The sequence below is a fragment of the Rhinolophus ferrumequinum genome, chromosome 21 (genome assembly GCF_004115265.2).
Source record: "Rhinolophus ferrumequinum isolate MPI-CBG mRhiFer1 chromosome 21, mRhiFer1_v1.p, whole genome shotgun sequence".
Taxonomy (NCBI): Eukaryota; Metazoa; Chordata; class Mammalia; order Chiroptera; family Rhinolophidae; genus Rhinolophus; species Rhinolophus ferrumequinum.
Genome location: NC_046304.1, coordinates 41,314,268 through 41,328,653, shown reverse-complemented (window position 1 = coordinate 41,328,653; position 14,386 = coordinate 41,314,268). Strand labels below are relative to the sequence as shown.

The following is a 14,386-nucleotide window of genomic DNA, read 5'->3' as shown; positions in this document are numbered from 1 at the left end:
TATCCATCCTTGAAATGCCTCCCGCCCTCCTTTTCCTCTTGGTTTCTTATGCTCAATAACGGACAGCAGCTCGAAGCCATTTGTCCCACAGCTTTGCTGAAATTTGTTCCAGGATGCCCTTCAGAGGACTAACGCTTACTTTTGGAAAAGATACTTTGAGATTTTTTTGAAAATCAACTTTTTTCATGCATCCTGCAGATTAATAATACTAGTAAAAGAAAAGACAAAGCGATTTTTCCTGGCTTTCCCCAGTTATTGTGTCGCTAAAAGGTTGTATAAATCCAATTCGGTGAAATTAATCATTTGTAAGGTTTGCTAAACTAAAGTTGTAGATACTGTCAAGCAAAGGCCATTTTGGAAATATTTCCCCTGAAAGCCCACGATTTAAAGTATGATTTCTTTGCAAACATGTAGGTAAATTTGTTTACATTGATTGATCCAACCTGAGCTCCCCTTTATTTATATTGTGGTGAACAGCATGGGCTTTAGAGCCAGATCTGCCCAAATCATAACTTTATTTACAGTATATAGTGGGGGGAAATTACTCATGTTCTCTAAGCCTCAATTTTCTAATTCTTACAGGATTGTGATAATTAAAAATTGTCTATGTAGTGCTCAATAATGTTGAAATTAATTCCTTAAGTGATATTACTTTGTATCTTAAACCTTGCTACGTAGGCATTCCTTAGTACTTTAAGAAATGCATGTATCTCCCTAAATAGTCTATAAGTAATCTGAGAACTGAAACCATTTCTTTTATTCTTGTAAACATCCTGCCCCTCCATCCCCCCTGCTTCCCTACCTACACCCTGTTTAGTCACCGCTGTTAATGGACTCAACTCAGGTATTCATAAAGCATCAATTTCTAATGTGTAAAGATTATAATGGGTTAAATGCAGATGGTGGATGATTAACAACTCTTGAACACTAGTATCTTTTTTTAATACTGAATCTATTGAGGAGTTAGTTTTACAGACTACCAGTAGCACCAAGAGTATATTATTATAATAGTTAGGATTAGATTCTTCCACCAGTAACAGAAAATCCCTAAATAATAGTAACTTAAGCAAGGTAGAATTTTATTTCTCTCTCACAATCAAGAGATTCAGAGATACTCCAGGGCTGATACTCTGTACCATAGTTGCAGGGACACAGGCTTCTATTTTATTGCTCCACTGGCTTTCATTTCAACAGTGGTTTAAGGGATGTACCTCAGAGCATCTTTCGATCAGATGAAAGACTAAAGTTTTTAAGGTTATGCTTCTTGGATCCTCTCATTCAAACAATTCTTAAAAACTTAAGTCCTTCTCCTTTAGCAGGAGCCTAAGGTAGAGAAAGATGTACCTCAAAGATATTTATGGCTATGGCTTTTATCTCACGCAATGAAACCCAATAGGATTCACAAGAGAGTCACAATATTTTAAAGAGAATTATATTGTCTGAAGCACTGCCAGCTTGGACTGAGAGTACAAAAAGGAAAGAGGCCTTTGGACCCTCAAGTTCTATAAGCAGGAAGCAGGCTGAGGAAACTATTTAAGCACAAACATATGCTACCTTTCATAAACAAAAACAAACAAACAAAAAAAAGGATGACTTAGAATGTGAAACCAAGAGCCTAAAGGGTAGAACCAAAAGCCATGGAGAATGGTAACTAGGCCTTGAATGTAAAATTGCAAACTTGTACCCAAGTAAATTTAAGAATTGCTGTGGTCCAGGGACTTCTGTGTATGTCCTGTTCTGCCTGTTGGAACAAAAATGTCTGTAGCAGTTATCTTGCCTGTCCCACATTTTACACTGATTGTTGTAGGAAGGGTGCATATGGCTTCTTTCTTTAGTTCATAGGACTTCAGATTGAGAGGTACCATATCTGAGTAGCTGTATATAATAAGGAGCTATATCCAAGAAGCTTCTTCTGCCCCTGGACCTATTTAGAGGTTAAGACTCCAAACTTTAAGCTGATGCTATAATGGAATAAGACTTTGGGGCCTTGGGAGGGGTGAGTGTATTTTGCATGTGGAAGGACTGTAAACAATATGTGGCCAGAGGATGGACTGTGGTGGTTTTTAAATATGCCCACAAATACTTTGATGCTTTTATCAGTTTCCTATTGCTAGTGTAACAAACTACCACAAACTTAGTGGCTTAAACAACAATTTATTATCTTACACTTCTGGAGGTCAGTAGTCCAAAATGGGTCTTACAGGGCTAAAATCAAAGGCTGCGTTCTTTCTGGGGGCACTAGGGGAAAATCCATTCCTTACTTTTTCCAGCTTCCAGAGGCTGTATGCATTCCTTGACTCACGGCCACATCACTCTGACCTGCTTCCATCAGTACATTTACTACTCTCAGTCTGACCCTCTTGCCTTCCTCTTATAGGGACTCTTATGATTACAGTAAGCCTACCCAGCTAATCCATGATAATCTCACTATCTCATGATCCTAATTACGTCAGCACAGTCCTTTATCCCATGTAAGGCAACACATTCACTGGTACTGGGGACATGGATATCTTTTTTTTTTGGGGGGGGGGGTAGTGGAGGTGCAGGCAATGGTTCTGTCTACCACAATGCTCTACCCTTCAAGAAGTGGCCTCTAGTCCCCTCCCGTTGAATATGGGTTGGATTTAGTGAGATACTTATAATGAAGAAAGTATGGCAGAAGTGATGATGTGACACAAAACAAAGTCATAAAAGACATTGACGCTTCTTCCTTGCTCTCTCTTGGGTTACTTGCTTGGGAAGAAGTCAGCTGACATGCCATGTGGACACCCAAGCAGTGCTATGGTAATATCCAAGTGATGAGGGACTAAGCCTATTGCCAGTAGCCAGAATGGGGCTGATGCCTCCTGCCAACAGCCACATAAGTAAACTGTGTTGGAAGAGGATCCTACAGCCCCTCTGAGTCTTCAGTTGACTGTAGCCCTCACCAACAGCTTGACTATAACCTCAGAGACTCTGAGTCAGAACCACCCAGCTGAGCCATTCCTAAATTCCTAACCACAGAAACTGAAAGATAATGTTTGTTGTTTTAAGCTGCTAAATTGTAGGTTAATTTGTTATGCAGCAATAAATAGCTAATACAGCTCCCTAGGTCACATCTTGATCTATGATACCTGCTTAAATTCTATCCAGCCTGCAGGAAGAAGGAAGGGGGAAACAGGCACGCTCCCTCCCTAAAATGGCACTTACTGGAAGTTGTATGCACCTTTCATTTATAGCTCACTGTCTATGAGATGGCCATGGCACACATAGCTGCAAGAGAGGCTAGGAAACATTGTATTTATTCTGGGCAGGCATGTGCCCAACTAAAAATTAGGAGTTCTAGGGGTGACCGGGTAGCTCAGTCGGTTCGAGCGTGGTGCTAATAACACCAAGGTTGCATGTTTGATCCCCACATGGGGCCACTGTGAGCTGTGCACTCCTTACAAATAAAAAAATTTTTTAAAAAATTAGGAGTTCTAAAACTATATGAAAAGGGGAAAACAGATATGGGGGCACAATTAGTAATCTCTATCACAATCGGTGATTATAAGAGTCAGGAAAAGCAAAGTCCAGCATACATCTGTCAACATTTTTCCTTTCTTAAAGTATTTCCATTGACCACCAAATGATATTTACACATCCATCCCTCTGACCTCTCCAAAGAATCATGCCAATTGTGGATGAGTCATAGGAAAACCCAATTAATATATTAGGTAAAACACAATGAATTGTGAAACTTTTTCCTTACAAAATTCTTTTCAGGGACACTAATCAAGAATAATTTACAATGGAGATTTTGCTTAAAGCCTCTTCTATATCCTAAAAGTTGCTTTTGAGATACTTACATTCTATGTGCATTCTTTAGTGTATTGTCAGAAAATACACAGCTGATGAGCACGTTTCCTCTATGCAAGAGGTTGAAGAGACATCACTATGACAGCAGCTGCAAGAAACTCTATCATGTTCCTGACCTTTAATTTCCCTTTCACATAGAAACCACTCTTCGGTAGCCTAAGTGGACTTTTAAATTTTTATTTAACAATATGGTTAACCTTGATCACAGGCATTTAAAACTGCCTTTTTGTGTGCTTTAGTCAAACTTAAACAAATTAGGAATATGTATTTCCAGAAATATATTACAAAACCAATTGGAAACCATTTTTCAAAACATATCAAATGGCTTACTTGCAAAGTATATGTATTATTTCCTTACATCAGTATGAAAAATGAGTGCACTGCGGTTCCAAGACAATCTGCTTGTAATTGGTCCCAGTGGCTATTAGATGGCTGTTACTCTGGAGTTCAGACTACAGAGCCCAAAAGTTAAAGGATTATAAATATAATTTGACATACAGCTTTTCATTTCATTTTTCACATAAGGTTCTCCATTTTCATCTAGACATTTAGTCATCAGTTACTATGATGTAAATAGAACAGTGGATCTTACAAAATTTTACCATAAAAGGACTCAGTTTATGTTCACATAATCTTTTTATGATGTCATACACGGTATTGTGCTCAAAAAATCTCTATTAGTAAAGAATGTAAGACTCAAAGGCAACGATTATGTTATGAGCGTTCTGTAAAGTACTTCAACCCCACACTGTTGGCGCTCAATAAATTTTAAATCACAAAAAGTGAAGTTACAAATTCTAAAGTCTTTTTCTGGCATGCTATAGGCTGATAATGTTAATGATTCAGATTTCAATCTCATCTTCCCTGAATAAATGCTGTAAGAGTATTTTCTTGCTTCAGCTTGGTACACATAAAAAGTTTTCTTAGATGCCTGCCAAGTATCCTGTTAGCTGGTTTTTCCTTATGATTCTGACCTATTACTTCGTTCGTTTTTCATGGGAATTTGTGACTGTGAGTGAACCCAAGAGCCTGTGATCACTTAACTCGGAAAGTGCATCAAAAGTCAACTTTCGTTTTGTGGGTAGATATTTGGTTTCTTAATCTATCAGCCAAAGTATGTTCTTAACCTTTTAGTAACTGAGCTAACTTACTGTAAACATCTTTGTAGGCCAGGAGAGGTATGTGAATCCTTAAATCGGTGATTCTCAAACTTGAGCATGCAACAGAATCATCAGGAGGGCTTATTGAAACACAGAATGCTGGGCCCACTCCCAGATTTTCTGAAGCACTAATTCTAGGGTGAGGCCTATGAATTTTCATTCCTAACAAGTTCCCAGGTGATACATATGCTGCTAGTCCTGGGACCACAATTTGAGACCTGCTGCTTTAAATAAAAGATGGGTATTTAAATACTCTGTCATTGAGCTTTTATTTTACCAATGTATTCTTCCTGTAAACAAAACCTACAATAAATTGACAGTCTGTTCTGTTGAGGCTACACAAGTCCTAAAAATCAATTAAAACAAAACAAACAAAACTCTAACTCTTAGTACAGTAATAATGTACTCATTTTGAAAAGGTTATTAACGTCTAAAGAAAAGCTCTAGGTTCTGAAGCTAACTTTAGTTCCCATAGTTGTCATCATTCTGTTAGATTTGGAAACATGCTTATTCTAAAATAATCATTTGTGAAGCAATAACACTTATTCTTTTCACCCAAAGGAGACAGAAAAAACAACGCAGGAAGCACTGGGCAGCCTTAGGTCAATTCTTTTTAGAAAACACATTTAATTCATTGTTGCACAACTCAAACATAGGAGGTGGTTAGAAAGTCAGAAAGGCACTTAAGTCATTTCAACCAGGAATATTTAACAAAGAGAAGTACCTTGAAATCTTGGATGGTCTAGGACTATCTGAAAGGTAAAGAACAACTCTTTCTGTGTCACAACTTGTCAGGAAGGTTCAAAGTTTCTCATTACTGTCCACAAACCCTGAGATTGAACATAAAACATCTCCCAAAGAGCTGGGTACAAATAACCTCTTTGGGCCGTGTTTTCTGATGCCAAAATACTATTTATTTATTTCTAAATTTTTATTGGGGAATATTGGGGAAGAGTGTGTTTTTCCAGGACCCATCAGCTCCAAGTCAAGTTGTTGTTTTCAATCTTGTCGTGGAGGGCACAGCTCACTGGCCCATGTGGGAATCGAACCGGCGATCTGGGTGTTATGAGCACTGCGCTCTAACCAACTGAGCCAACCGGCTGCCCTGCCAAAATACTATTTAGATGTTCACCCTATCTGATGTCAAAATTGACTGCTATGTGCTCTGTCCTGAGCACAGGTGCAGGTTCTCCCCACAGACAGACAAGCAGTACTGGGCTTCAAGGCCCATGAACCTCATTCCAGAAGCTCAGACAAGATTCCTACTGATGTTTTCATCCTTTGGATACATGTTCTTCTTCCTTTGATCAGAGTCTCTTCACATAAGCCATCTTATCTGAAGTCCAGCTACGACTCTAATGGACTCTTGTCTCAGTAGCCAAAGGTTATAGTTAGGTTCTGAACTTCTTGGATTCCTTATCAGCCCTCCCTCTCCCCCATTTATCCCTCCATGACATTACCATCCTCCATAGTAAAGGGTAATCCATGGAGAGACAGGGCTCGATCATTTGCCTCATTCCTAATTCTCAAGGTGAATACCTGGATACAGAATACACATTTCAGCTACTTCTTTTGGATTCCTCTTCACTAATATGCGGGTGCAAATGTGTGCAAAGTGAACTAAGAAATAAGAATGAAGTGGAGCTTAAGTGCTACATCAGGAGCTGTCACTGCTAACAAAAGTTGGAGAAGGGACTCTAAGAGAGGACAAACCGAGGCTTTTTCATCGAGAAAAGTGCTATGGAATGACATCTGCTCTTGCCGAAGCCAGGTCTCTCCAATCTGCCAACTAAAAAGCAAACAGTATCGACCTCCCACAGAATCTTCACCACATGTTTGATGTCACAGTAAGTCCCAGCATCTTAGAATGGTGACACTGAAAGAGACCTTCTAGACTGGCTGGTCCAAACCTATCATTTTTCAAACTAGAAAACTGAGCCTCAGGGAGAAAAAAGTGACTTGCCTCAATTAAACTTAAAGATTCGTTAGCTGTAACACTGAGGCCAGGACCTAGTTTATAGACTTTCTGATCATCAGACCACTGTTTATAGGCCATTCCCCTTTTCTTGGGGGGTGAGAGTGGTTGCTAAATGTTGAACAAATGTAAACACCAGTGGAGCATCTGCTATTGCTAGAAAAAAAGAAGAGCCAATTTCCCTCCTCCTCAGGAAAAGTCCAGCGCGTCTATGTGTCCAACCCCACAGGCCTGCAGGATGAGGGAGCCCTTACAGATCCAGCAACTGGGCTGTGACTTGTTACGACTGATGCCGAGAGGCGCTGTCTGTATCCAGCCCAAGTCTGTGTGGCTTTTTCTACTCTCCTTCCTTGTCATCAAATAAAATTACAAATATAATACAAGTATTTTTATATACATGTTTCTTTAGTTTAAGCAAGCCTCATCATGGTTTCAGGTGCCCCAGTGAGAAAAATAAAATAAGATTGCACTTGTGGCCTCTCAGAGTAACGAGTGAGTGAAAATGAGGTTGTCCAGCCCACAGAATAGGCCACACACGCTGATGCAACTGGCCCATCATCCACCCTGGCACTTATTCCCAGCAGACTCGGAGACCCGTGGGAATGACTCCATCACAAGACACCCTAGAGGTAGATTAATGCAATCAGCCCCGTGGATGGATATAGCACATAGAAGCACAGGGTAGGGGGTGTGGAGGTGTCTTGGACAAGGGGCAGAAGGCCTGAAGGGTGGGCCAGACCTCAGGCTCTAACCATAGCACCCTCCTGGGGAGGAAAATCTTTTGGTCATGAGAGAAAGCCCCAGGACGTAGGAAACATCTACAGCAGTGAGAGTGTGGAAGTAGGAGGTAAGAGGTGGTGCTGGTCTAAGGGTAAAACACACCTCCGTGAACCTCTAGCGTGGAGCTGCCAATGGGGCAAATCTGAAGGGTTATGATTATGAACTGGGGGGCCCTGGCACATGCCCCCAGGCCATGCATGACCCCTGAGTGGCCCTGCCATCCTCTCCTCCAACAGATCAAAGAATTAAGCAGTAAGGACTCCCTTTATGAGAGAACCATGCTGGATTGAGGTGATGGCAAAAGGCACAGGCTCTGGTGGTTCAGCTCTCCCCTTCAGCTTAAGGGAAGGGAAAGGACATAGACGTACAGGTGACATGACACTGTCAGATAGTACAGGTGACACAACAAGGCTGCAGAGCCGAGCAGTTCCTACTAGAGCGGCAGAGAGTCGGGCCCAACCACCATAAACTCAGAATAGAGTCATGGTCCCTTTCTCTGGAATGACAGGCCTCAGCCCTGCCCTTCTCGTCAGGGAGAATGGTCCGAGAAGGAAAGCTGGCTTCTCACTGAGGTAATAAAGAACACCCGCTCAGCTATGTAGGTCACTCACATGAAGCAGGAAGAATCTGAGGCATTCTGAGAACAAAAGCTGAGGAGCTCTGCTTATCTGGGACACGTCACGAGTTTTAAATTACACATTTCCCCCCATGTACCACACTCACACGCACACACATCCACACACTGACCCACACTTGTACATACTGACAGTCTCCCACCCCACCCCATTCCAAGCCCCAAATCCCACCCCACAGATATTGTCCCCTGTAAACACGACAGCAGAGATGCCCACAATCCTGGGACAGTCTGAGAGTGATCTGAGGATGACTGCTTGTCATTAAGTGCCCCGGTAGGTGATGTTGGTGAAAGTGGATGTGGCCTCTTTAAACAGTGGATTGTTGGCCTGCAGAGAGAACAGAAAAGTGTCAGACAGTGAATCCTCAATTCTTTCCTACCCTCACGGCTTACATTTCATCTGAGAAGTCTGCCCAAGACACCCTTCTCTGGGATGTACCATTGATACACAGCTTAACGCTCACTGCACTCACACATTCACTCTTCAGATGGGAATGGATGGGGAAGAAGAGGACAGAGAAGGTGGAATGCCATCCTGCCACTGTTTCTAAGGGGTTAAATTCAGCCCATCACTTTTTGGTGATCCCAAAACATTTCAGGATAGCTTTTAGCCCTCATCTTCTATTTCCTCCCTCTCTCTCACACTCTCTTTTGCCCTTCTCCCCTTTTCCCTTTATTGTGACCATGCTGGGGGATGTGGGCAGGGAAGAGAAATGTACGCAGCAGTAGTTGGAACATATGAGACAGCTTTTGCTCAAAGAATTCTGAATGAGATACATTCTCATCTCATCCCTTCAAGCACTATCCACAAACTGTCGTGTTATGAGAAAAAGTAAGACCCTTATTAGATTTCCCAACTTATTTTCTAATAAAAAGTGACAAATCCATAAGGTCTGGTAGTCCTTAGTGGTAGCTTCAACAAACACAATGTATTCTCATGCACCTCTGAGGTTCAAGATTTCTATGTTATCTGAACAGAAACATCTCAGTTTCTTGGGACCATTGGGTATAAAGGCTTGAGGTCACCATCAAATGGGAACAAACTTACAGCCTAAACTTGGACAATCAGGGAGTCAAATGGCTATTTGGAAGTTTCAGAAAAAAGTTTAAATGTAGAAGATGAACCAAATGAGAATAGAGTAAAATTGAGTACATAGAAGATTCTCAAAAAATGCTTGTCTGGATAAACTGCAGGGAGCACAAACATGGTGTTTGATTTAAAAGCTATCATCATCATTTGAGGAAAAAGAAGAGAATGAGATGGAATGACATTCCTGCCACTATTTCTAAGAGGATGACCCAAAAAGGAATGCCCTCCCACTTCCCTGTGCTCAGTTTCTTTATCTCTAAAATGGATATAATAATGTTGCCTACCACATAGGGTTGTTATGGGGATGAAATAATTTAATTCATAAAAAGCATTTAGAACAGTTTGTGGTACATGGTGAATCCTCAGTAGATACTAGCTATTATCATATTTTTTCTGTTTGTGTTTAATGCTTTAAACTTTATTAGCATATAATGTATTATATGTTCTCAATGTAGGATTCTAAAGCTTGTTCTGTCTCCCTCAATTGAAGAATGTTTCCTTTTCATCTCTTCCCAGTGTTCAGAGCAAAGTTGGACCCTATTGCTCAGTCAGTGTGGCCCGTGGTCACTGGATGGTAGAGAGAGAATCACGTGATTTCCAGGAAGCGTGAGGTCAGTGGGAAGGTTGGACCCTCTCCCCATTTCCAGAACAGAGGCTAACTGGAAAACTAGAGCGCTGATTGAACCTGTTCCCCGTAACCAGCTGCTGTGTCCACTTCAGGCTCCTGAACCAATGGCTTAAGAAAATGCCCAGCCCAACCCAGCCCAACCCCTTACTGTGTCCCATTTTGCTCTGGCTCGCTCTTCCTCAAATTTCGCAAACTCCTTTCTGTCATGGATGGTGATGAGGAGCTTCCAGATGAGCAGAGTAGCAAGGCCGATCAGCAGAATAGCCCCCATCACTGAAAGCAGGACCACCAGGATGTCAGGGCCCTTGGGACATTCTGTCAGGAGAGAGCACAGAACAGGGTGGTTGTGAATGGAGCAAGAATCACTTGAACTGGCTACAAATAAGATCGTCTTGACAAAGTATCAGGTTGGTGCAAAAGTAATTGCGATTGAAAAGGTTAAAAATTGAGAAAACCACCATTACTTTTGCACCAACCTAATAATAAAGTACTAGAGAATTCTCTGAAGGAAACAGGTCTTACAAAATAAATCAACTAATTTCTAAAAGAGGGGAGCAATCTCTAGGATAGCATTAATCTGTCCTGAGTAGTTTAAATCAGAGGTTGTGAGCTGGTCACCCACAGGCAGAATCTAGCCTACTCAGTGTGGGTTCGCATGAGTGTTTATTAAAAATTTGATTTTATTGGCAAGACTGAATAATCAAGAGATTCTCCCCCCTAAAATTTCAGGTTCTTCTTCTTAAAAAGAAAATCAAAAGATCTAGGAACACCGACTCTATTATGTATTCTTCCAGGTCAGCAACTGGCTAGAGCTGAGGAATAGCTGCTCCTTTTAGATGGGACACATTGTCTAGTTGGCCAGAATCCTGGCCACTTTCTTTACTCCACTGAATGGAGGCGAAGTGTGACTTGTCACTGAGTCTGTGCTACTAGGTAGATTCTGTGCTCTAGAGCCAAACTGCCTGGTCCTGAATCCTGGCTTCCCACTTACTTTGCTATGTGACTTTCGATAAATTATTTAACCTTTCTCGGTGTCTGTTTCCTGTTTCTCCATCTTTAAAATGGAGAAAGCAAGAGCACTGAAGCACTGACTTTGGAAACTTATTATGAGGAATAATTAAGGAATTTAAAGAACTCAAGAACTGTGCCTGGCATAGAGTCAATGCTCAAAAAATATCAGCTACCATTATTACTGGCGCTTTTGTTATACCTGTTTTCACTAATTTATTTACCTAGCTCCTAATAGGTATTTGAGCTTGCTACCCTGGTTCAGATATTTACATTCCTGAGGGCTGGGAACCTAATGACCCTCTTAGTATACTTAGAGACCAGGCAGCCTGCCAACCAAGACAATATTTTGGGTTCCTTCCCAAAATATTTAGTCATCTAAAATCCTAACCCAATTGAGAGCCGACTTCCTGTTCAACTCCAGTCAATAACCAACACAGACAGAGGTGCGTCACCCCTCTGAGGGCCAACATAAGTATGCTCAGCAGACCTCTGCTCCCCATAAACCACAAGTGTCTGATGGGTGAGCTCACTCCAGTAACTTCTCAGGTATTATGTAATTAGGTGTTTGTGTATATATGAGTATTAATGGTCCAGAGAGGAGGTCACACCCACTTCCACACTGTCTCCCACCTTCTTGTCTAAACATACACCCTATCCTCACTACACACTACCAAAAACAACCACCACCACAAACCCAAGCTGGCATTTCCCCAAGCCACCAAATTACAACCTGTCTATAATTAAAAGAGCGTCTGGAGAGAGGCTATGATGTTCCAGTGTCTGAGTTCCCAGGAGTGAAGGGCCCCAGTTCTTCTGGGAAAAGCAATCATGAATTCTCTGAAAGACTGAGACAGGGCTGACCCTGTCTCAAAGCCAAATCTCTTCAGTTCTGCATGGCAGCATGGGCAGGACAGGTAGAATGCCAGGAGGTCTTGGGGAGTTGGGCTGGGGGGAATCTGTTAACCATCTGTCCTGAAAGGGGTAGACAGCACGCTTCCTGGAGACAAGATCACGTGGTCTCCAGGAAGCCGTCCCAGGCATAGTGATGAGGACCCATGGCAGGGTCAGGAAAGACTGGGAAGGGTTAGCAGACTTGACAAACAAAAGCATGGGAAGTCCAGTTAAGTATGAATTTCAGATAAACAATGAATAACTTTTCAGCGTAAGTATGTACCAAATATTGCATGGAACATACTGTATTTTATCAGGCAACCCTATCTGGGAGTGATGAGGGCCCAGTGCAGAGCAAACACCACTCAGCCAATGCCAACCCATTTGGCAGTGCCCTCTTTGCTCCCCTGTAGGGGCTTAGCCCTCCAAAGAGAGCCTATGAGTTAGGGCATGAGTTAGGGAAGAGAATGAAAATAATCTCCTCCTATATTCCAGCACCTCACATATTACATTCTACTCAAAGCCAGAGCCCCTGAAAATGACTGGGGGCTGGAGAGTGAGAAGAGAGGCAGATCTTGGAATTCCAGGGCAACGATACAGGAAATATGGGTCTGGGGTCTCATCTCCTAATATGGAGGAAAAGACCTACTGTCAGAAAGCCAGAAGTTTCCCCACCCCTGGGCGTTATTTGTACCATCCCAGGTTATCATCATCTTCGTTTCCCGTGACTCCAGGTAGTAGATTCCAGTCTCAGAATACCCAGCCAAAAGATTTGGATACAGCAGGAGCACCAGCAAGGATAATTGTAGTAGAGGGATAAAGTAATGTTAAGGCCAAAAGCAAGAACATACCGCTCTTCTAAAATGAGAAGGGAAAAGGGACAGAGAGGATGGGTGTGAAAAACCCATGAAATGTGTTAACACAGGTAGATGGGAAAGTGTGAGGAAGTCATGGCCCAATAATCCACATCTGTTCCCAGATACATACCTGGACTCTTCCCTCTGCCCTTCCCCGTGTCAGCTTTCCCTGGAGTCACTAGCTAAAACTAAGGTGATGCCCTTTCTTTTCCTTCCTTTTCCCTTTTGAAGGTTGAGAGTTTTGGGAAAGGCTGATGAACAATATCACAGATGGAGGCACACTGCTCTCCCTGACACCCTGGGTGACGCAGACGTAACAACGGCCCTTTTCCCACCTTCATTCCCGTCCTTCTCCAAGCAGCCAAAACTCTCCCAACAGACACCAGATAACTATAAACCTGCCTGTCTCCGAGGAATAGTCAGTCCTGTTAATTCATTCAAATGCCACTAATGAAGTATCTTCCTGCAGATGACTGAGCCCAGGATGGGGATATAACAATTGATAAGACAGACAGTTCATGTGTTCATGGACCTTATAATCTACTGAGGGAGACAGGTGATCACAGGATTTTAAAGGTGTGATCAAGGCCCTTCTAAGGGAAGCACAGAATCAAACAGGAGCGCCCAACGAGTCAGAGGAATGGCGGCTGGAAGAGGTCTGAAAAGGCTCACGGGGGAAGTGATGTGTCTAAAGCAGAGGGAGGCACTCAAATATTGGGGTACATCACAATTACCAAGAGCACTCATAAAGAACACAGAGGCAAAGTTTTGTGGGTATAGGACAGGGCTCAGGACTCTGGATTTTTTAAAAAAAGGAAACATACTCAAGTTTGAGAAGCACTGCCCTAAAGCTTGCCACCTGTTTTTGCAAATAGAGCCAGACCCCTTCTTCGATTAGGTTGGTGCAAAAGTAATTGCAGTTTAAAAGGTTGAAAATAATTGCAAAAACCGCAATTACTTTGCACCAACCTAATACATATGGTCTACGGCTGCTTTCCTGCTATTATGGAAGATTTGAGGAGTCAGTCACAGCAGAGACCATAGGGCCCACAAAACTAAAAATATTTAACATCTGGCCCTTTGCAGAAAGTTTGCTGGCCCCTGGTCTAAAGAATGATTTGAAGAAATCCCTACAGCTGTAAAGAATGTCAAGCGACCAACTGATTTGGCCTCTGCCTTCGGAGATTGTTCCTTCCCTCCCATAAGTTCCTGTCCACCTCGCACCATTGCATGGCCTTTATCTCTGCAGTGTCCTTATGGATACACGCGCCTGTCTCCTCCGTGGTCTGCGAGTGCCACGTCTGCCTTATGTACTGTTACAGTCCTTGCGCAGTGCCTGGTATATAATAAGTATTCAAAAATAGTTTCTAATGCTTCATAGCTCGATCTGTTGTTTAAGGGAAAGGAAAGCGATGAAGGTGGTAAGGAAAAGCAAGCAGATGTACTGTGGCTGGTCTGCCTGTGATGGCATGAGCTCCTCCTGCATCCCGGGGGCCGGGAGAGCAAGCACTGTATTTTCAGTG

The 14,386-nt window shown here is 42.3% G+C and overlaps 1 protein-coding gene across 1 annotated transcript in view; it reads right to left on the bottom strand.

The window, feature by feature from the left end:
* Positions 1-5,604: 5,604 nt before the first annotated feature.
* ITGB3 (integrin subunit beta 3) overlaps positions 5,605-14,386 on the bottom strand; it is a 47,310-nt gene continuing 38,528 nt past the window's right edge. The window contains exons 14-15 of the mRNA XM_033090590.1: positions 10,253-10,419; positions 5,605-8,714 (exon numbers count right to left, since the gene is read on the bottom strand). Coding sequence (XP_032946481.1) covers positions 8,649-8,714; positions 10,253-10,419 — 233 coding nt within the window. The 3' untranslated portion in view covers positions 5,605-8,648. The remainder of the gene's footprint in view (positions 8,715-10,252; positions 10,420-14,386) is intronic.